Here is a 25,000-nt window from a genome sequence, read left to right as displayed (position 1 = left end):
TTGTAGGCCAAGTTTGCATTCCTTTTTGAAATCGTACATCGGTGAATTACCAGTATGATGTAATTGGAGACATGACAATCCTGTTTTGAATGCAGAACGTATTGTATTGTATTACTGTACAAACTACACAAAAGATCATTTAGTTTTGCATGTAAAACAAGTAAAACCTTTGTATATGTTTATTGTATACCATGTGCATCGATAATATAACTTGTTAAAAGATTGCATTCCCTTTTCAGCAAGTTACCTTTCCTTTTTTTATGTCCAGTAGTAGAATGTGCTGATGAGGTTCTGCTTCTGGCATCTTGCTTCATTGTTAATTAATATCTGAAGCCAGTTAAATGTTGGAGAAGCAAAACGATTTAATTAGTTAACCTGCAAGGACTCCCCCTCCCCCAGATGTGCAGCAGTTTTTGGCTTGGTGTCAGGCTTTCAAACATTCTTAAACAGTCGGATGAAAGGGGATTTTTAGGAAGATTACGGGATGGGATCCTCTAGGCATTGTCTGAGCATCTTGAGATAAAATGTATTGGATGAAAAAATTGGCGAAGAAAGCATTAGATTAAAATGTATATATTTTTAGTAACTGGACACAATTACAAGGAGCAGTGCAATTGCTTTCTTGGTTATCTTAAGCCTCTATTCTTTTAAATTGTTGATTTGAACTTTGGTTTATACATCCATACATGCTCTGTGGTAGAAGCAATTGATATAGCAGATTACCATTTTGAAAAGGAACAAACTTTGGTTTATACATCCATACATGCTCTGTGGTAGAAGCAATTGATATAGCAGATTACCATTTTGAAAAGGAACAATGCATATGCTTATTATAATCCTTCTTTTATTTGACTATCCCAGGGTGTCATTGCATTGTCAACTAGAAGCATTTGACATTGATTTAAATAAAACAAGGCAAAAAAAAAAAAAAGAATTTAATAGATATATACTTTACTTTATTTACAAGTTAAAGTAACATTTTTTTTTTTTTTACTAAACAAAAAACAAAGAATTTGCAAACAAGTCCTTGAAGTCACACACTGCAAATTGCCTTTTAATAGATAAGTGTATTTATTCAAGATGTAATAAATTATCTAAACTGTTTTTAAAACTTTTTTAATATATCTTATCTTGTTAAAGCAAAAAGAAAACCAAGTATTTTCTTTATTTTGCTGATGAAATAAAAGTACTATGTGTGCTTTGCTGAGGGGTGTTGTATATTTAGCATAATTGATTATTATTTAGTTTGCAATTTGTGTTCTAACAACATAATTGAATTTTACCTATGCAGTCAATTAACAGGCCTTTTCAGATGTAAACTGATTAAGACTCTCTTAACAATTATCTGTAATGACTGGCATAGACAGTAATGGTCATATTCACTTGCAAAACATGCTATTCTGGCTATTGTATTGGTGTGTTTTCTCTACAAACAGTAATCAGTTTGGTGATCTGACACACAAAACCAGAAACATCTACTCTGTTTATTACACTGCTGGCAAGTAGGTGAATTTGTACTGTTAATCATTCTGCAATGCAAACCTTCATCTAGTTTTGGAGGTGGTGGTGAGGATCAGAAAATGAACTTGCCTAATTAATTTGAACTGTCACTTTGCAAGAAAGTTTAAAGGAGTGGTACAGCCAATCATCTATTATTGTCCTTTTCAACACTGACATATTCTTCGAGATGCCTGCTAGAAAGGAATGTTATTAGCACATCCATTATTACATCAGATTAATTCATTAAGCAAATGCAGTTCTAACCTTGTCGGCCTTCTTGAAATGTGTGTAATGTGACACTGGGCAAATTTGTTATAACACACGACCCGGGGAGATGGCAGACAGCAGCTAATGGAGGAGGTGGGGGAAATTATGCAAAGAAAATTGGAAGTGTTTCTTGTTGGGAGTTTTTCCCCACTTGGGATTTCCAGTGTGTGCTGTTGTTTTACACCAGTGAGCACCAGTGGGTGCAGTTTTATTACAGTTCTGCATAAATCACGAAATCATGAAAACTTCAAAGAGTTTTTATATCCTTGTATATTTTAAAGGCACAATATTGGATTTTGCAGTATCAAATAGAGAACAAAACTTTTGTTTATTTTTTTTATGTATTAGTTCATGTATTATTCTGGTCGCAGAGAACCTGCTTCCCAGGTTAGCATACCTTTCTCACAGGTGTGTGTTGTTACGTGTGTGTGTTTGTTTGTTTATTTATTTATTTTAAACAGGAAAAATCATATGAAAGTTTCTTTTTCTGTTTAGGGATGGCTTGACACGTCACCAAGGATGTAAGCTGCAGTAAATTGACGCCCTTATTTCTTATATAATTAATATCCAGAAAAATTATAAACAGTTAGCCCAATTACCCACCTTCTGTCTGCAGAGAGAGAAACAAGATACTCTCATTTATTTATTTATTTATTTATTTATTTATTTTAAGCTTGTAACACCACACTAAAGTCACAATTCAGTACATATCACAATATGATACAATATGTAACACTGAACAATTGACTGTCACAATGGACTTCTTGTGTGATAAGATAGTGATTAATAGTGATGGACTATTTTGTTAAAGGCAAAACTTTAATGTAATAGGAGCACATATTCACCAGCTATAAATCTTTTTTTTTTTTCATCATGCAAGAACTATGTAGAGGACTGCAGTTATGAGGTGGTCTTGGACATGTACCGTATATGTAAATAAATCACGTGAAGGAAGTAGCGCGACTCATCAACACACAATCAATCTGATTTTCTCTTTGGACCCAAATAGTTTTATAAAACAAAACATAATCGGTATTAGAAAAGAAAACTTAAGTCTCACAAATCAATTCATCTTATACTTGTACCTTCTATCACTAGTTTATTAAACACAAAAAAAAGTGTTTTACTTGACGGTAAGAGATGCCAACTCTGAAAAAGATGGAAATTGTACCCATATACTGACAAGGCTTTCCAGCACACACTGCTTAACTGGTACAGTAGGTGGGTTCACGTCACACAACATGTGCAGACACCACTGGGCTGGTGAGGTGAGGCCTAAAACCAGAACAACCATGGTTGTTTTCATGTTGGAACTATTAGAGACAAGTTGTTTATTTTGTGCTTTTCCCAGGTATTCAGATATTTACAACTGTCAGAACCATTAAAGCTGTTTTCTTTCTTTTTTGTTTTTGCTTTTGTTTTTGTTTATGATGGACACAAACATGTGTTTGATACGGTGGAAAAGAAATGTGATGTCTGTGTGGCATAATCATGTACGGAAAGAGACATGGTGTAAAAATCTGGGAGGCGACTGTCTCGTGTGCACGACTTACTATAGTATCTTGTGCTGACAAGATCGTAAGTCATGTGCACGAGACAGTCTCCTCCCTTTTTAATTTACACCATGTCCCTTTAGGGGTTCCATAGTAATGAGATTATTGAAAGGAGATAAATAATATGTTACACAAGCATTTTTCCAACCAGTCAATCCATGAATTTTTAGGTCTTTCATATCCATTTGTGACAGTGACTCTTCTAAAGAATATGTATTAGGTGGTTTAAGAGAACTTTTGAATCTTCAGCAACTCGCTGGTGTCTGCACATGTTGTGTGAAGTGAACCCCCCTACTGTACCAGTTAAGCGGTGTGTGCTGGAAAGCCTTGTCAGGAGTCTTCAGCTCTTACCGTCAAGTAAAACGTAGTTTTTTGTCTTTAGTATCCATTATTTTTCACTGGAAGGCTGATTTTAAAACATGTTATTTATATGCAATGGAAAGTAGATTACGCCATCAATCAATCAATCAATCAATCAGTCTTTATTTTATATAGTGCCTTTCATAGTGGAACACCATCACAAAGTGTTTTACAAGATGCAGTAAATACAAGAAAATCCATTTAGATTGTAGTCCTCTCTGTATATCTTAAAGGATGTTTTTGATTTTGTATTTATTTTTTTCTTTGTGGTTTTTTAACAACTACTATTGTATTATAACAAACATTCCCAAGTAGGACCACATTTTATATACCTTATACACCTATACATAGACTTATCATACATAAAACAAGCTTATTATCAGGCTGTTACATTTAAAAAATAACTAAAAACATGAATACTTTAGTTACATTTATGTTAGGCTAGCTATGTGATTTTTTTATTAATAAGAACATGAATATATTGATACATGTATTTTTTATATGTTTAAAAATTTACTTTGATTCAAGTAGCGTCATTAGGAGAGAGTGGCACATTTCCATACAGTTGATTCAAGCATTTCATCGCTTAATATAAACAAGATAAGAGTCTAATAATCATGACCATTTGTTGAAATGCAGCTACCCTTGTGTATTATTCAACTATACTGTATGTATTGTGAATCACAGTTCACACAAGGAGAGTTTTGAATATAAATGATCAGTCAAGTGCTGCAAATCCATAATTGTTTGTGAGCAATTTATTACATGATTTTTTTTTCGGAAACAATCCCTCAAACATTTGGTAATATTAATTATCATTCACATTATGTCGTTTGTGATACATTATCATACAGAATTATAGTAGTATGATGGAAACATTGCTATATTTTATGCTTTAAAGTGTACGTAATGCATATAAATGAAATATATACTGATTGATATTGTGGCTGTAAATATTTTAAAGAGGTACAATTGCATTCGTTGCTACATGAACTTTCAGAGTCCCTATTGGAGATTGCACTGTCAGTCATGGTACTGCGTTCGGGGTTTAGCTGTACAGACTTAGTTAAGGTCGGAAGCGTTAAAAAAACAAATTAAAATAAGTTGTAAAAAATGAAATAGATAGTCACGATCCACAAGGCATTATTGACCTAAATTAAATTACCCACAGAGAATTATTAAACTGACGTATGCCCACTAACTTTTGGTGGTGGAGCTCAACTACACATGGGTAACTTCCTAGTTAGCAAAAAATTAAACCGTGTATACACGAATAAAAATGAGAATAACTCGCTAAATACTTTATCAGTTTTTTCAGTTCCAAAAAAAAGCACTCCTCGTCAGGAAATTCTGGTATAGTAAGCAAACTTGGAGTATATGAAATGCAGTCCTGATCCGTTTTGAAGAGACTAAGAAAACTTGCCCCTCAAAGTCGAGTTTAAACAAGGCTCTGCCAGTCGCTCTTGCCTATAATGGTGTAATTGCACCATTATAATAAAGATCCCTGTGTTTCATTTAGAGACATTGCAAGGTGTGTATTAGCCCAAACGTCACAATTTCCCCCACTAAAAAGTAAACCTGCATTCCCTATATTACTGTGATTCATACCCTAGATGTTTTATGTGTGTTCATGGAAAGTCACGGCCTTGCTTGAGATGCTGAAACACACGTAGCTCTATTGTTATGTAGCTATGGTAAAAAAAAAAAAAAAAAGGTCTGTAATGTGAAAAGTTTAATTCATTTCCATGTGGATCTTGACGAAGGTAATCCGTGCTAACTTCTTTGTGGTCCTTTAACTGTAATAAAAGTTGTTGAGGACAGTAAATGTGTTATGTTTCTGTAATACAGAACATTGGTATTACTGAATACTAAGAACTCGCTGTATACAGCAGTTTATCCAAGAAACCATCCAATCATCTACATTATTTACATTAGTCATTTAGATTTAAATCGGAATAATTAAATGTATGCGTGGTCTATTAGAAGTAAAGTGCTTGACCTGTCATTATGCTTGTGGACAAAAAAAAATAAAAATGAAGTTGTTGTATTGGGGTTATAGGTTGAGGTTTAACAGTTTAGGTGAATGTGTGTTTTTACAGCTTGAATTGATTTAATAAATACTGTTGTTACTGGTCATGTGGTTGTGGCAGTAGGTTTTGGGACAAGTACCAGCTGACACAGGAATGTGTTCATTGAGTCTTCTTTTCACTTTCAGAATCTACTTCTTCTTATATATATAATCTAAGCAGCTCAACATGCAGCAGCAACCCAGCGGTGTCTAATCAGAGTCCTGGCATGATGCATTATAACTGTATGCAAATCTATTTACATTGGAATGGGGCTTGGGTTCTTCAACTGAGGTAACAAAGTTGAAAACTGGGACCAACAAATAAATGAAAGTTTGTCTAAATCCATCAGATAATAGAGGCAGTGTTAAGACTAACCATGGTGCTGAGCTAAACAGGGGGATTACTCCTGGGTTTTGCATCAGTTGTTTTCTGCTGGGTGGCCTCACTTGTCAAAAAAAAAAAAAAAAAAAAAAAAGCCAGTTTAACGGGAGAACATTCACATGGCACATTGAGAAAAGGAGTACACTTAATTCCATCAAAGCCCAGAAATCACTCATTCATTTATTCTAACCCCCAATTGTTGGTCATTTCTGAAACATCTGGTCGTAAAGTCCTGAAAGCCAAACAGAGTAGAATGCAAGCACTGTCCACAGCTAAAACTGGAAAAATATGGAAGGGCATCTCTGAATTATTTTGATCCATGGGCTGCCTTTTAAATGTAATGTCAGGTCATATTTGTTACTTTTGAATTGAATCACTGTATAAATAAAGATTTAGCATCTATATTGACTGTAAATCAACCAGCCATTTTCAGATTCTAATTAAAACAAATCAATTAATTAAAAAATCGATACTGTAAAAGCAGTAACTGGAAAAGTCCTGAATTGTAGTGTTTAAAAGGGAATAACCCTTCCATGTGGTTGGTTACTTTGCAGAAAGGAGCAATTAAAGTAAAAAATTGCTAAACCTAATGGAGGAGCTTGCATTTGCACTTGACTACATTTTTGTTTGTGGGATGCAGCTAAAGTGTGGTCTCAAGGTTATAGGTCATTTCCAATTATATTTCGATCATATTTTGATTGTGAAGGGAAATTGCTGATTCGTTCACTTGCTGTTTATATGTATGTGGTAAATGTAATAACCATTGATGTGCACTTTGCCTTTGTGGCGTGCATTTATTTTTCCCTCCCTAGCAAGATCTTGGGTAAACTAGATTATCTAAAACAGCATTCCCATTTTGTGTACTGAAAGAGGTCTTTGCAGACACCCTGTTTAAAAAAATGTGTTTGGTCCAGCAGACACGTGCACGTTATCATCAGGATACGGGAGTTGATAGGAAAAATGTCATTAAACAGCTTGTGAAATGTAATGTTTGAAACAGTGCTTTTGAGAAGGAGCAGATTATGGCTTGCATGGTGACTCCTTCCAGCTCTCTGGGAAATGAGCTGTTGACATTCTTTCGGGTCATCTTCCAAGATAGGAGGCCAACAACAAGGATTTAGCAGATAAATCCATCCAGCAAGACTTTTATCCATTTCACTGCTGCTTGGAAAGGTTGATGCCAGATAGTGAGGCATAAATGTAGCCTTTTTCTGGTTCATCAAAAAAAAAATATGTAAATACATGTCATTTTCTTTTGTTTAAAAAAAAATCTAAGAACAAAATGGAATGATCCAAATAGTAGCTGTTATCTTAACCCAGGTCTTCCTGTGACAAGTAATTATTTATGTACCCTCAATACATAAACAAAATCATATGTATATTTTTTATCTGTTGGTCAACTTACCCTTTTAGTTGTTTTGTTTTATTTTATTTTAAACTATATTCATCTCAGTCTATTTAAAACTAGCTTTAAAACTTACTTCAAAAAAATGGAAGATGCTTGCTCGCTATATATGTGTGTGTTTAGATAGATAGATAGATATAATGTAAGGACAGAAATTGATCCATCATTGAGAAGAAGTTGTATCAGTGTAAATATACAGGGACATTTTTCCCATAATGCTCTGTGCAACCTGGAGCTAGCAAATACCCTGCTGTGCTGAAAACCCCAAGAAAAGACAAAGGCACAATGAAATAGAGAGCTTACCACCGGCAGCTTTCAGAAAATGGCAAAGTAGGCAAACTATACATCGCTGGCACTCCAATTTTGTCAGAATGCTAATGAGCCGGCTCTGATCTTTACTCAGCTTCCCGTGTTTTCTACATCTTCAAGGACCACATGGCGCTAGCAAAATAAAGACAACTAAATGAGAATTTCGAACAGTTTTTGTGTTGGGACTTGGTGCTTTTCACTTGGCTCGCTCATTGAATATTCTCGACTAAAAAGAGTGCAACAGGGGGTTGGATATGAACTTTTAACAGGGAAACATTTTTACAAAAAGTAAATTAGTGTGACAAGAGAAATATGAGAGAAATGTCTGATTTACTTTCCACTCCATAATATCAGTGACGCCTTCGGTCCCACTCATAGTTGTCCAACGAGAGACACTGATAAAAGGTAAATGTGGTCTGTTCCCAGTGAATGTTTAGTGCTCCTTTTAGTAGCAACATTCTGTATAAAAAGCACCAGGAAGTACTCGGCATTAGCAGTTGAGATGACTAGTTAATAGGATGATGTCTTTTAGCTTTTGTTACAAGATTATTGGCTAGGATAGGTTTCTGTTCTCATCGTTGCAAGGTTTGGAGTGCCTTTTGAGGACAAGTGCTAAAATGCTGGTTTCTCTATATTGTACTGTATTGTTTTGTGAGGTAAAAGCCTTTTCATGCAACACCTTTCACTGCTTTACCAGGTGATTTTGTCGTTGATCTCTCATCTACCCCTCTTGCTGTATTAATTACTTGAAGAGTTCAGCTTTTCACAAGGTCCTTGATTTTGCCTCTATGCTCATCACAGTAAACCAAGCTGTAATAGGTTTCACCTTTTGTTAAACAGCAAAAAGAAATGATAAAAAAAGACAGCCATTCACCCATTTTCTGTTTAGCTTTTTTCTAACTGTGATTAAGCAGGCTTAAATTGTTTAATATCCTCCATAACGAGGAAATATATGTGCTTCATGACTTGAGAACCAGCATACAGCTGTTGAATTCATGCTGTTGAGTTTTCCGTGGATGTTTATTAGATGTCTTCGCTAAACAAATCTAAGCAGAACTAAACAGTGATTTACAGATTTTTTTTTTTTTTTTTGGTCAAAGATTTTTTGGTCACTTTTTTTATGTGTCTTTAAAAAACCAAATAATCAAATTTTCAATGCAGAAAAAGCATTTGCAATTAATTTTTCGTTAGAATTTCCTGTAGTATCTGTGATGCTGAAATAAATAAATAAAACTGCGGACATAGAGACAAGCAGGGTGTAATGAAATGAGCGTTTCTGTTATCGGAGTCTTGTTTGCTTTAGTCACTGGTTTTCACTTATTTCTAGGGAGGGTTGTGTTTACTGAAGGGCATTTGTGTATTGCGTGGAAGAGCTGTAGAAATGTATTAGCGAGAGTTATCATCCTGGGTTATAACAATGTGTTCTCAGACAATTACATGAAAGGATCTGCGATAACTTTGTTTGTATAGCCATCCTGCACCCATTTAGGGAGCCCCTTGGAAATCTTTTTTTTTTTTGCCAATGTCATGAAATATTTGAAGAAATGTGTATTTAATTCTGTTTTAATCTGTCACTCAAAACCTTCTGAATAGGAAAAAATAAATACATCAAATGATAAAAAAACAACTCTAAATAGACTGTTTTAAATGGGTCCTTAATCATTTTATACTGAAAAGCGTGGAAGCCCGATTGAATCTTGTAGACCTTTTCAATATTTTTAAACCAACATTTTGTATTAATTGCAACAAAAAGAACCTTCTTAGATGAGTCCTTGAACTCATCTATTGGATAGATTCCATGTTTTGCTTTGGTTCAATATTGAGCTGTTTAAATTACCAAGTTATTGATACGTTTTTATTTGACACTGGTTTTGTAATATTTCAGTTTGTGCTTCAGTTTTGGGAAAACAAACAGTCTCTTAACCCAAGGACAATAGAACTTAGTTATTTTGATGCAATGCTGTGAAGGTGAAGTAACATGTGATTGAGGTAGAGGTTGACCAGGTTAAGTTAAACAAGAGAAAACTGTTCTGCAACCATTTTAGACCAGTGACTGCCCTTAAACAACAGTACAGCGTGCTTTATCCTAAGCTTAGGTATTGTAACAGAAGCTAAACTACCTTTTCTAACAGACTATAATACAGCCTGTTTTTCTTCCTTGCTAACGTGACTGCTGCACACCTCAGCCCACTCTAAGTAATTAAATCAATCCTTTGTACTTACCGTATTCTCCTCAAGTGACGGCACTAGATCTGATTATATGCTTCATGCATATTCAAAGTATGGCACTGACAGCTCTTTAATGAGCTCTTACTTAATCAGCAGGAGCAATGTTCATCTTGTTCTTTTTTTCCTCAAGACATTAGAGCAATGAACAGTTGCGCTAAAATGAAGCATGCAGCATTCTTCTGAAAATATATAGCATGTTCAAAAGTGGCTAAGCAAGGGACGCATTCTGCCCCTTAAGTCTTGTGTGCAAATTGGATTACTGGTATTGGATTAAACAGCAAATGGTTGGATAAGAAATTGAGAAAGCTTGATGTGATCACAGGGTTTAATATTTCTTTGGTTTGTTTTTTTGAGTAAATAAACCTGGGTCTTCACCAGAAAATCACGATTCATCTGTGATGGTCCTTTGCGTTTTAGTGTCATTTAAGTGTGCCGTTTTTAAATAAATAAATAAATTATCATCAAAAACTGAGAATTGTACTCTACTGAAAAGGCTGAAAAAATGTCAACAGAGATATCTGGCTTAGTTTATTTCTAAATATAGCATTAATAAACACTAAGCAAATGAAGGTGATGTGAAGCTAATGTACATTTAAAAATACCCCAAAATATGGAAGAATATAAGTGCGATGCAGAATAAATAAAAATATTGCCAATGTAGTCAATTTTAGTATTATTATTTTTTGAATTACATGGAAATATAAATAAAAATACAATTGCAACAAAATCTTACACAGCATGGGTGTTAGATGCACTACAAATACGCTGAGCTTTTTATGATAAACCTGCATTTTAAGAAGAAGAAAAAACATCCTTCCACCACGAATACACAGCAGATTTTTGTCCATTATTTATATCTTCGTTTGAATGCAGCAGTGGCCGAGATCGCTATCTTAATCTTGTTGTGGGCCATTGAGGCTTGCTTACACACTGCTGTACTTGCCTGGCCTGCAGGCTATTTAAAACGTTTCCTTCCCTTGCTGCGGCTCTTCAAATTCAAAACTGGGAGACAGAGTGTGATCGCCCATTCTTTGGGTTTACATTCAGGTGGTGACTGTAGGGTCTTTCATTCGAAATGTGGTGCATGCAAAGTTGTTTGGCATTGGAGCTGGTGTGCTGGTTTAGGCCACAACATAAGAAACAAAATTGCCAGTTAGAATCAGGCAACATGAATTTGTTCTGTTAGAGCCCACTGTTTATAGTCCAATATGTATTGCTTTAAACTTAACTACCATAATCCCAAGCTGATCCCAAATCCTAACGTTATTATTAAAATTACAAGCATATGTCACTTCCCTGATTTTAAAATAGGTTTTCCTACTGAACAATCTGCTTTTTTTTCTGAATGACAGGCCTCTTTTCCTCATGTTTTCTAGTTTACTGTCTCTTTTGTCACAGCCTAAGGATTTGTGTTTTTCGTGTCCGCCTCACATGATCAGCGGCGAGCTATCACACGGTCTGAAAGTGAATTGCAACTGCTTCTATATTTAAAAACAAAAAAAGATAAAGGAGCTGTAAAAATCACTTTTATTTAGCATTGTGAGTTAATCTGCACAATCTGTTAAGTGTTTTTTGTAATTGCTGCAATTATCGCCTCAGTAGTGTCCATTTCAAAGTCAAAATATAATTATGATTATTTAACTGACTTGAACTATGTTTTTGTACATTAGCTGTACATTTGAGATTATGTAAACCAAAATTGTACAGGCATTGGGTTGCAAACTACATTGCTTATTTGTAACCATAATTTAATTTGTATTTTTTATTTTTGTTTTATACCAGTTGCCTAACTTAATTTCTTGGCGTCGGTTATGTTATGAAACTAGATGGTAATATTTTGGTAATCCTCTCAGTACATTGTTAGCGGTATGGTTTTATTTTAATTTTTGATATGAATGTATGTGTAGACCATTTTTTCAGTACCAGGGGTACTGCATTTATTTATTTTTAAATATATTTTACAAGACAAAATGCTACAAACATCTACTTGCCCCCTCCCTATCACACAAAACACACAGAACAAAGTAGAATGTGTTTTTTTTTTTTTTTTTTTTTTTTTTTTTTAACTGTAAACAAATTGATCAATTAGTGATTTAATAACAATTTTTGCTTCATGAAGTTAAGATAAAAAGTGGCAGTGGTAGCATTGTAACTGGCACCAAGTTAGCACAGCTCTCTTTCATTGTTCGTTTCTTTTACCCTGGCTTTTTTTCCTGAACCCAAAGTTGAAGAGATTAAGCCATGTTTAAAGCTACAGTTATTTCCTAATGATTTATTTAAATGTTGTGTGTTATACAGCACACTTTTATAAACAGGTTAACCCCAGGCTCTCTTTCCACACATATATAATTACAAATCTATAATGGTTATCATAATATCTACTGAAAGTGCGTTCTTTTGCAGACATGGCACAAAGGTACTATACTTGATCGGAGTGTTTTTTAAAAGTTAGTAAAATGAAAGTATGTAAATGTGTAACTTATTTAAAAAGTGTCTGATTCATGAGATGCGAAACACTGAAACACAGATTCTTTTTCACTGTATTTTCTGGCAGTTACCAGCTGTAAGGTTTATTTTTTACAGTGCAATCTATTTATTTATTTATTTATTTTTATACGCGCAGCTGGGCACTTCACCAACTGCCCAGGCATTACGACAACTACCCGATCTCAGTAACGGTCCATAACATACACACACACACACTGGGGTTTGTGTGTGTGTGTGCGCGATCAGTCATTATTCACATGTCTGACCCTATAAGACTTCAGTGACAATTAAGTGACGTGACGTGTGATGCATATCTGATTATTTCATTTTGGCCTGTTCCAGCCCTTGACCGTTTCTCAGGGAACACAAAAAAGATACGATGTCAAAAATTCATAGCTGAAAGTGGGCTTCCATTTAGATGTACTGTAGATGGTTTGTTGGTACAGTACTATATTTTCAACAGGAGTATTTTAATTCAAAACGATATAATTCTGAAAATATCACTTGCCAAAAGAGGAGGCACGTGGACTGTAATACTGTACTTAGTTTTAAATCTGGTACGTATTTATAGCAGTGTGTAAAATTCACCATTTAACGACCCAACAGCAAAATGAAATAAAAATGTTACCCATGCACAGGACTGTATAAAACTTAAAAGGTAATGAAATTTATTAAAAGTTAAAAAAAAATAAAAAAAAAAAAAACATTTTCTAGAATTAAGAGTATCCAAAGTCAGTATTCAAAATTGCAGAATATAGTGATCGATACGGCCCTAATGTCACAGTTCACTTGCAAATGAAACAGAAATCAAAAAGGAGAGTTTAATAACCATTATTAAACCCAGCCCTGGTGTCCTGCCTTTTCAGCACTGCCCCTGGAAACCCAGCACATCGTCACTACATTGTTGTCAGAAGTGGAGGTGAGGGAGGTACCTCGGCATGCACTTGGAAGCTGGCAAGGAAGAGTGTAGAAATGCAAAACTAGACTCACCCAAATAATTGGCATAGGCAAAACTAGATTGGTCCAGCATTGATGTTGAAGCTTTGGACGAAACTAGACTAGCCCAAATGAATGGCATGGGCGAACCAGATTCGCCCAGCATCGATTTTGAAGCGTTGAACAAAACTACTCTCCTGGGCTGGTCCAGAAAAACTGTTGAAAAAACGGGTTTTGCCCAGTGATCTTTTTCAAGCTCTGGGCAAATCTAGATTCACCCGATTGGACGTGGGCGAGTTCCGAAAAAATGTGGTAACTTCGGGATTCCTTGGCGAAACTAGATTGGCCTGGGCAAAACCAGACTTTCCAGACCACCATGTTTTGCCCTTAACATACACCCACGCACATATATAATATATATATATATATTATCTTCGCTATAACGAATTGCTCGCTATAACGAACCCTTCTTATAATGAACACCTGTTTTTAACGGGTAGGGTTATGTAGTGTAGCAGGTTCCGGCCTCGTTCAGTAAGGCTAGCGCTCGCTCTGTGTGGGACCTTTTATTTGTAGTTTTTGTACTGTTTTAATTTGCTATTTGTAGAGTCTTCTGTATATGTCCTCTGTGCATTACCATCGTTGGTAGCATCACATGACCCGTTTGTTTACTTTCTGTTCTGTGTTTAGTTAGTCCTGTGCACCTGTGCCAGGGTTTCAACTCCAACTCCCATGTCTCTCTGTCTTGCAATGCGGTTACCCACACATGTGACACGAGCACCTTGTCATAATACCGTTTCAGTGTTGCTCAATGTGAAGGAATCTTCATAAAAGTACTATATATTGATGATCAATTCAGATTTGCAGTGTGTGTGTATATATAAAATATACATATTCAGGCGCTTTTCGATTTACGACGCACAGCACTTCTGACTCTTTTGCATTATTACCTTGCTTTGACTTTACGATATCGATACGGAATTATCAACACGGGGAGACACGAGCCATGAGTCATGTGCTCATGCTCGGTGTCCGAACCGCAGTACCTGCCGTGGTCGCCCTGACTCAGTCACTTATGTTTTTTTTTTTTTTTTTTTTTTTTTTATTATTATTATTTATTTGCCCTTAACAGTGTCTGATAAGAGCAATGGACTCATAACGAAACCTAAGCTGTGAACTCTGTCACATGATGAGGGGCTTAACTTCAGGCAACCATAGTTCCGGCTGTAGGATTACCGCATAGACGCACTGAATATGTCATTGGAAAGTCTAGTCTGTACTTTTAAACAAGTCAGGTAGGTAGCTTTAAGTATGTGTGTAACCACCGGGGCGCCGGTGCCCTGAAATCAACAGGCTGAGTGTAAAGAGTTAAATAAATATTTGCATGAGTACAATATAACGGGTCAATTATGTAAATATATATTATCTGGCCAAAGAGTCAGGAACGTAACGTAATATATATATATATATACACACACACACATGTGTGTGTGAATATAATAACTCGCATCTTAGTGTCCAGTCGTCTCTTTTGGCAAGTGATATTTTCAGAATCATATCGTTCTGAATTAAAATACAATAGTAAAATATAGTACTATACCAAAAGAAACAACCACAGTACATCTAAAAGGCAGCCTGTTTATTTTAAAACACTGTCCTTTCAGCTGTGCATTTTTTGACATTATCTTTTTTGTGTTCCCAGAAAAAACGGACAGAAGTTGAAACAGCACAAAATGAAATAATCAGATATGCGTCACACTCATTCAACCGTCACTGAAGTCAAAATTTTATAGGGTCGGATATGCATGTGTTGACTGTGTGTAATACATTTTGTAATCTTTATTGTGAAATGTTCTTCCTAGAGCTGGCAGACAAACTTTACAGAGCTCCTACTGTAGACCAAAAGCAATTCCAATTAATAATAGTATCGTTCCATTAATTTAAGTATGTTTGTTACTATATGTGTGATTTTAGGGTTTGTGAATTGTAATAATTCTGAGTTTTCAGAAACTTGCATTGCTCTCTTGAAATCTACCCAGAGTGTTTTTCTAGCAACTGAACTAACGTAGCAAGAAATTTTTTAAATATTTGTCCAACGGGCAAAGTAGAACGGTAAAACTTCTCTATATGGGTTGTGGGTTTTTTTTTTCTATGACTTTTACTGATTACTGTAGATTTTAGCATCTGTATCCCAGTGCTTACAAGCCCTTGTTAAATAGGACATTAAGCATCGTGGAATATTTAAGATGATCACACAGGCTTAAAGGGCCGCTTTTAAATTAATTAGTGTTACAGAAGTACTTGTAATACTGTCTGCTGATTACTTGTGATGGCAATGTTAGCATTAAGATTAAATATGCTATTTATTAAGTGTTAAGATGATTCTATTAAAGTTTAAGGGGTATTGAAATTGTGCTGTTACAGTGACACTGAATGATACAGAAAGACAAGCTGTGTTTTAAAATTCTGTGCCTGCTTGTACAAATACAGAATTCTAAGCTTATACCTTGGGGTGTTTTCTACTGACATTGAGAATGCCTGTTAAGTATATAATATTTGGCCATAGAAACACATCTGGCAGTGTTCCTAAGTTGCGTCCCTATTGGGATGTTTAAACAAAATCTTTAGATAATATCATTTTATTCAGTTTCTCACAAAAATACAACACTAATAAGGGAGCATCATTTTACAGAAAGAATAATTGACCTCTTTGAAATATAAAGAACATGTGTGTGTGTGTGTATATATACATATAGTGTGTGTTTTTAATTAATACTACACTCTGTATAATTTATTGTCAGCTCAACATAATTTTGTGTACATTTGTGTTAGCAACACACACTGTGTTTCTTATGTTATTCCTCGCACTGACTTGTGTTGCCCCCATTCTTGATGTTTTTCAACATTTAATTTTTCCTAATGGTAAGCTTTTTGTTTTAATTTGTTTGCTTTTTATTTTTTAATTGCGTTGTTTTGTTGTGTTTTCAGGCAACAATAAAGAGGAGGAAGATGCCATGATGCAGGAATGGTTTATGCTGGTAAACAAAAAAAACGCTTTGATCCGAAGACAGAATCAGCTTTCTCTCCTGTGAGTAATGACTTCCTGTGTCTTATTTTTGAATAATGGTGTGGAGAAGTGTCTTTTCAATTCTTTCATAAATAGGAGTTCTGCTTCAAGTAGTATAAAAGTTTACTGGGATGCAAATATTTAATGAATTATATATAATATATAAATTATATTTTCATTCATTCATTCACTTGGCACAGCCTTAAACAATTAAAAAGTCCTGATGAGGATGTTATCTTTTCTATCTGTCTGTCATACAAATGACACTGGAGGCCAAATTCTTTTATAGGAGAATGGGTACAGTTCTAGCGCGTATGAAAGAAGAACAATGAAATCAAAATGAAATGTCCAAATTAGCCAAATTATTCCAAATTTTTTTTTTGACTAGCGATTTTAGGGTTGTGTATCAGTATTTTGAAGTAGATTAATGTTAGGAGAAAGGGTGGTGGCGAGTTCTTAAATCAATCTTTATTAAAGGTTTCTTTAAGTGTTTAATGATTTAGTAATTAACATATTGATGAACTTTTACAACTTGCCTAGGGAAAAAGAACATGATCTGGAAAGACGGTTTGAGCTACTGAACCGAGAGTTGAGAGCAATGCTTGCAATCGAAGGTAAGAGACATAAAATACTGGTGCTTTTTAGGAAACTGTCCAATAAATATATCTACACCAGAATTAGGTAATCAATAAAACTACATTTGTGATGTAAGTATTGTTATTATAATATTTTTATTTTTAAACCATATTAATAAAAGAATAGCAGATGGGTGGTTTTTCGGCACTTTTATTTAGAACACATGGAAATAGAACCCCTCGTGTTGTATCAAAGTTTAATCCCTTTAACTGTGTCCTCTTTCGCAGAGTGAACCTTTTGCAATCAGTGCAAATTGATTTTGCTATTCGATTTTGACCTCTTAACCCTTTTGCTGGCCATGGTAATTTCTTTCTTCACCTGATAAGGTACCTGATCCATGGAAAATCAATTCTAATTAATTTGGAGACGCCACTGCTGGCACAAATCAAGGAAAAGGGAAGCATATATTCTTTGTTTTGTGTGTGACATTCTTTGCCATGCCAATGCATGTATTTATTATATTTATGTATTAATTTGTACACTCCAGGTATAGGTGTGGATTAATGTTCTCCTGATAAGTTGTGTCCTATTGTATAGCACATGTCAACCAAACAAATTTTAATAATCCTGAGAAGACAGATAAGAGCTACTGTACAGAGAGCGTTTTTTTTTTTTTTTTCTGTCCAATTGGTCAAACTGCCTGTGAAACTTGTTTTTAAAAGGTCACTGAACGGCTATATTAAGACTCAAACTGGGCTGGGTTAACTTTGCTTTGAGTCAGTGTAGACTGTTATTCTAGACTGTTGCACTTCAGCTTGTTGAATTTATTGAATATAACTTATCTGCCTCTTTTTAAAAGGGCACTTAACATTCAAAGGTAGGGCTTTCTTCTAGGAGACAGATAGTTCTGACCCAGTGATGAGGGAAGAGTGCACATCATTTCTTATTTAGTGCTCCAACAGGTCCATTCATGACTCTGCAATACAGACAGGTAATTGCTGATTTGCTTGGCCAGTTGATGACAGAGAAACATAGACTTCTGAAGTGATCATGCAGAGACCCACTGATGGAAAGTGAAGGCAGTTTTATCAGGCATGGGTCGGGCTTGACCTGTTAGGGGAGCTTGTGTTTAGACAATTCTGGTACCAATTTGTAAACCATTGTGCTGTTTTGTGATGTGTGGACAGTTTTCATGTGGCCAGTTGATAAAATTCCATGTGTGGACAGTTGAAGGGTTATGGTAGAAAGGTTGGAGGGACTGGGGGGAATCGCTGGCTTCCATCCTGAGTAAAAGGCTGTGACCCACATACAGTGTAGTGCAAAAAATTGAATGCTACATCTTGAGCAATGTATTTGTCATATTAAACACATTGTTTAAAAAGCTAAAAAAAAAAAAAAAAAAAATTTAAAATGTAAATTGGGTTATTATTTAACAAAGGGATTGTGGATTCTGCTAAAGGTCTTAACTTTTATTTACAGATTATAGAAGTGGAAAAAAAAATGACTCTGGATTTCTACATGTTAAGTCAGTGGATTTACAGAAGTGCTAACTGGGTAACAAAATACTTAAAACGATGTCAGAACAATTTTGTGGTAGCACTGTTGTTTGTCCTTCACTGTTCAATGTTTGCGTAGAAAAGCTGTCTTGGTTTAGTTTTACACATCCAGGGGTGGTCTTTACAACATGACTTTTTTATTTTTCTCCCACGAAGTGTTTTTTTTTTTCAAGATTTTTATACGACTTGATTCACTCCTGGTTTGTATTTGAAAGAGGACGCTCTTCTAAAGGGATTTATGCATAGGTTCACTATTTTTGTAGTTACGGTTTATATGATAAGCTTTTTTATATATTTAAAATCAATATGTAATCCTGTGGAGGAGCTTATCCCCTAAAACCCCATTTGTAAATCTATTTTAGCTTTGTTACACAGCCCAGCCACAGTATTCCACAGATTGATTAGGTTCAGCGGTAGAATCCTATCAAATAGCCTGCTCTGATGATGTTGCAAACTCTTTCAGGATTGCTAGTTGACTGGAACTAAAGATAAGACTCGATTGCAATCCCCAGTACACCCTTCACAAAAAAAACTGTGTTAATTTCCATTTAAGTACAGCCCCTAGTTTTACAGAAATTTTAAAGGTTTACTTAGAGACATTTAAGCCCTTTTTTAAGAAAAAAATGGTTTAATGGTAGAGAACTTTTATTTCAGACACTTAAATACTGTGAAATAATTCTAGAAAATCTAACAGAAAAATAATGGCGGCGCATACGTAGGGCAGTTTTTACTAAAACTTTATTAAAAACAAACAATGTTATTATAGTAATTAGCATAATATTTTATTATAGTAGTTTTTTTTTTATTATTATTTACCTTAGTTTAATTTACCATTCCCTTTGGTGGCTTGCCTGATTGTTTTACAAACATTGCATATTGTATTTGGAGACGCTACTTGTAATGTCGGCAATTATTGTCGTCTTTGATGTTGACCTGGCCTTTGTTTGGCAGGTAACCCTGTGTTCAAAAGTGAACCTTTCTTTAAGAAATACATTATACATTGCGGGTGACACAATAACCTCAAGAGGAGCACCTGTTGTAAACCACTTTTAATATTGTGGCTTACCAATAACTTGGCTGTGTTTTGTTACCGACTTTTACTTAAAGTATGTATTTTATATTTGTACTTTATTTCAGTTTTTAGCAAATCTGTGCTTGCGTTATGCATGTAATATAGTCCAGCTTCTTAAATGAGTATAATCTGTTTAAAATGCAACCACCAGTTTAATTGGGGGGCGGGGGGGGGACTTTTGAAGTGTTTCCAATACAATATCCCCATAAAAAACGGAATAGTGCTTTCTGTGCGTGTGTACTTTACTGCCTTCAAATTATTATATGGAGATGTATCATCACATTCTAAATTTGTAAATATAAACCAGAACTCCCTGAAGAAGCACTTGCTTTCATAAAGCTGCTGAGCAGTTTGCTGTCTTGAATACATTTTGCATTGGAGGGGGGTCATGGGGATTTGAACCAGCGCATTCTTGTGTGGCTTGTGAAGATTCACATGGTAACCATTGGTGTGCATTGTTAGGTTTATCTGAATAAGCACCAGCCATGTGAGTTTTAACGTGATTGCCCAGGGCAATGGAGAAAGAGAGAGGAGAGGGTAATCCAAAAGGATTGCACACACTCTTTGCTCTGAGGGGTTTTTTTTTTTTTTTGGGAGGGGGTGGTTGCTTGAGTCAGTGGCTATAGCTTTTTTAAGCTGGTATCTGATTTCCCTCCTGGTCCTCATTTGTTCTGCTATGTCTCTCATCATCTACTGCTCCTTCTTTTCATTGTTTACCTTCCTAATGAGGTGGGCGGGACAGGCTGCCTTCTGATTGACAGCTGCATGCTCCCACTGTCTGCCGAGGAAGGGAAGCACTTTGGTTCTTGGCTCGGAGGTGTATGACAAAATATTCTTTTCAGATATCCAGCATTCTTCTTTCAAAGTTTTTTGTTGGTGCCCTCCTCCCCCCTTTCCTTCCTTGGCACTGTACTTTTGCCTCAAGTGGGGATTTTTCCGGGTCAACAGAACCAAGGGTTGGGTTGGGTTGTGTAGTGGCAGCAAACAGTAGTACTATTTTTAAAGAAGTAGTTGACAGTAGGAGGCAAATTACAAAAAGTTCTGGTAGATTACATTACAAATTACATCTGTTCTGGTTTTCTGAAAGATCTGATTGAGTGATCCTTAATATTACATATTGGTGTATTGCTGTATGACTCGCCACCAGCCATTTGAATTGCAACACATAGCTTACATTTAAACAAGCATTAAAACGATATATATATATATATATATATATATATATATATATATGTGTGTGTGTGTATATGTATGTATATATATTATATATATATATATATATATATATATATATATATATATATATATGTGTATATATATGTATATATATATATATATATATATATATATATATATATATATATATATATGTGTATATATATATGTATATAGAATATTATGTGTGTGTGTTGTGTGTTTGCATATATATTATATATAATATGTAATGTGTGTAATCTCCATCTCTGTTTCCAATTTAAACGTGGTTATTTGAAATACAAGTAAATAACTTTTAAAATATTGAAATCCTATTCATTTTACTGTTCAAGTGACTTCAAAGAACCTGAGGTTAAATGAGTATTCAGCTGATCTTTGAGGACAAACATATGGTGCCCTGCGTGAAATGTACCCAACTGTTGCAATTTGGCGGAATGAGAGAAGAAACATGTATTCCGGTTTAATTTTTTTGCTTGTTTATTAACAGATACAAATAGCCATGTCTTATTTCTCATTATTCTTCTAAAATGTATCATAATAAACTATTTAGTGAATGTGATGGGCACCTTTTTTTTTTACCATCCTGTATACTGTTTTGTTTTTTTTTTTTTTTTTGGTTTACGGTAATTTTAAACAATTAGCACACATTTGGATAGCGGGGAGAGTCAAACTAGAAAGTACTTCACTTGTTTTCAGCATTACTTCACTGCTGTGTACATTGCAACACTCCCAAGCATTTTGCTTTGTAGTATTTGTGTTGTTGGTAACCAAGAGCAGCTGTGACAGTGCTGCCTTACAAAGCAGGTGGAGTGTACATATTGATGTGTGTTTCAAGGCTTTTCAATGAAGAAAAGCAGAGGCTTAATTCTTTCTTGCGATGTTCAAGGCACATCACTATCACTCATGCATGTATTGGAAGATTTTTGTGTGTGAGGGTGTTTTTATGTTGCAAAACATGTCCTATATTTATTTGGTTCACAAAATGGCTTAATATTTGAGTTTAAAAATAGATGCATTAAAAATGGTTTACCCTTTTTTTTGTATAATTACCGAAGTAACTAATGTGTGTGTTCTCACTTTGTGTCTCTCTCTTAGACTGGCAGAAAACTGAGTCTCAAAAGAGACGAGAGCAGCTTCTGCTGGATGAGCTTGTTATTCTGGTTAACAAGCGAGATGCACTGGTCAGAGACTTAGATGCCCAGGAAAAACAGTAAGTTATGTGGTTCTGTCTGGGCAGAAATAAGTTCATACATTTGAATAAGAAATTGATGTTTTATATTTGACTACTTCTTGGTAAAACAGATTCTATATTGCATTTGGGGTTTAAATAATATTATTCTTGCCAGTTTATATTTATATTTTAGAAAGTCATGATATACTTTAGAAAATAAAAAATATATTGGATTAAACAAGTGTTTATTGATATTAGCCATTCTTATATTTTGTATTTCTCTGAACATCAAAGAGACTTTTGCATTCTTTGAAGCATGTAATATATTTTAGTTGTAACAGTTAAGAATTTCTTGAAGATCAACTGCCTTAAATGTTTGTAGTGTACAGACTGAAAGAAATGTTTTTTTTTTTTTTTTCTCTCTCCAGGGCGGAAGAGGAGGATGAGCATTTGGAAAGAACTCTGGAACAAAACAAAGGCAAAATGGCAAAAAAAGAAGAAAAATGTGTCATTCAGTAATTACCAACTGCAAAACCAATGCCACTGCATATCTTTATTAACATGAATATGTAAAGATTTTAATCAAGTATGTGAGCCTGAGTAATCTTAATTTGGTTCAGCGTTGTGTAACATTTTATGTCTGGTTTTAAATGGCCCCTTTTATGCCTTACACATGTTCTAGGGAGGTTTATTTAACAACACATGAGGTACTTTGAATGAACATTCAATCATAAAAAGTCAATTGAAATGTATGTGGTATTTTAAAAAACGAAAATTGATTGCCTGTTGGATAATCAGTAATTATTAAATGTGGTCAAGACATAGATTGTGAATCTGACCTAGAGGAGTCAAGAAAGAACATTTCAGAAATACAAAGAAGTCATTACAAATACAACAGTAAATCATGCAGATATTCAATGTTAATTTTTAACGTTTCTTTTAACCTTTTTATTTTTTCGCTTTGTATTTTTTCCCCCATAAAATGAGAGTTATTGTTATATTCCAACATTGGTGTAATTATTAAAAGTTTACAGCTGGTAAGAGACTGCAAACCCAAAATGCAGCGGCCATGTTGTATATGGTTACCAATGCTGGCGTGAATTATGGGAGGCTGATCAACTTGCAGCCGTTTACTTTAAAATACAGCAAAAACGACATCATGACGAAAAGCATTATTTATTACAGTGTTTCCTTACTTGAGCTACATGTAAAGTAATTGTGACATCTTAAGCATGTACATTTGCTCAAGGACTTAATATTTATTATATACTTTTTTTTTTAATTGCTTTCATGTGCAAATGTCCTTGGTAAAGCGTTCCATCTGGTGCAGTTGTATGTGTGTGGAAACAGTTGTCTGTTTATTTATTCCAGTATCATGAGTCCTCAATAAAATTAAAATACTTTCATGCTGCATATCTTGTTGTTTTTTTTTACTGTCTGGATCCATATGTTTTGGTTTTACTTAGCGTTTTTTTTTTTTTTTTTTTTTTTCAATGCTGGGGTACAGCACTGCACATTTTAACTAAACTTGGAACTAGAGGAATGGACATTTTAGGGGTTTTTTTTTTTTATGGTTTGCCTTTTTCAACTTACTGCCCCTTGAGTAAAGGTTCAGAATTCCACTAAATCTTTAGAATGTGTGGGATTTCCTCCCCAGAAATACACATAAAATTGTAGTCCCTCTTAGTTTTCATGTATTGAAAGGTTATACAGAAATTTTAGAAAAAAAAATAGTTTATCCTAGTATTTAGACTGTCTAGGTAATTTGTGTTAAAAATTGGTAAGTCTTTTATTTGTATTTGTATGCACAAATAATATGCACAAATATTAAATTTTTACTTCTGTTATTTAATAATACATATATGAATCTAGTATATGCTAAGTTCTATATTAATTTACTTAGTGTTTGCTATGGGTGAGGTCTTAAATAATTACATAATTTAAAAAGAAGAACACTCACATTAGTTGGTTTGCGGAGATTTTATATATATATATATATATATATATATATATATATATATATATATATATATATATATATATATATATATATGTATAATGTGTGTGTGTGTGCGCAAAAGATAACATTTTGCTTCTCGTGCTGTGGTTCCCTCAATCCCCCTGTGCTTCATATTCATTTATAAATGAGTGTTTGCATTTTGTTTAATTTAGGTTAATGCATATTATTTATTCCTGAGAGGCAGATTAGACTAAGTCGTTTTGTACAGAACATCTGTTTACCCCTCGGTACCTTTTTTTTGTTTGTTTTGCAGTAAGGTTTTTATTTATCAAGAACCGACTGCTATATAAACACATCACCGCGGCGTCATCCCTATGACTAAACAGTGAAAAATAACTTTTGACAGCTGAAGTCCTCTTCGGCCTTTCTAATACTTTCAAATTAATTCGCTGATCTGTTCTCTGCTTGGGATCGAGCGTATACCCAGATTATGCCGTCTAAGGCTATTATTATTATTATTATTATTATTATTATTATTATTATTATTATTGGTAGGGGTGATCGGTAGTGGATCCATTTAATAGCTTTGACGGCATAAGGCTTTTCAGAACGGTGTTTACATCACAGGCTAGATGATTCTGTTAAACCACATGTTTTACTTGTTTGCATCACACACACACACACACACACATCTGCAATATGTACAAGTAGTTTGTCTAATGTATTTCTAAGGAACCGGATTGAATAAAAGTAGACAAAACTATTTCCTTCATAAGCGACAAACTATCCGTTTATTTACATTGTCGTCTTAAATAATAACGTTTTAAGGTGGCACCAAATACATTCCTTTTTTTTTTAGTTAAAAAGAAAACAATAATTAAGAAACA

At 34.5% G+C, this 25,000-nt stretch overlaps 1 protein-coding gene across 10 annotated transcripts in view; it reads left to right on the top strand.

Moving 5' to 3' along the window:
• Nucleotides 1-23,555, top strand: part of LOC121316134 (EH domain-binding protein 1-like) — a 140,712-nt gene extending 117,157 nt beyond the window's left edge. For all 10 annotated transcript variants that reach the window (XM_041250941.1, XM_041250945.1, XM_041250940.1 and 7 more), the window contains 4 exons: nt 16,485-16,584; nt 17,104-17,177; nt 22,078-22,192; nt 22,582-23,555. In XM_041250941.1, the coding sequence (XP_041106875.1) occupies nt 16,485-16,584; nt 17,104-17,177; nt 22,078-22,192; nt 22,582-22,672 (380 nt within the window). In that variant the 3' untranslated portion in view covers nt 22,673-23,555. The remainder of the gene's footprint in view (nt 1-16,484; nt 16,585-17,103; nt 17,178-22,077; nt 22,193-22,581) is intronic.
• The last annotated feature ends 1,445 nt before the right edge of the window (nt 23,556-25,000 follow it).

The sequence above is a fragment of the Polyodon spathula genome, chromosome 5 (genome assembly GCF_017654505.1).
Source record: "Polyodon spathula isolate WHYD16114869_AA chromosome 5, ASM1765450v1, whole genome shotgun sequence".
In the NCBI taxonomy this organism is placed as follows: domain Eukaryota; kingdom Metazoa; phylum Chordata; class Actinopteri; order Acipenseriformes; family Polyodontidae; genus Polyodon; species Polyodon spathula.
Note: the sequence above shows the minus strand (reverse complement) of the source record. Positions and strands in the feature narration are given on the sequence as shown.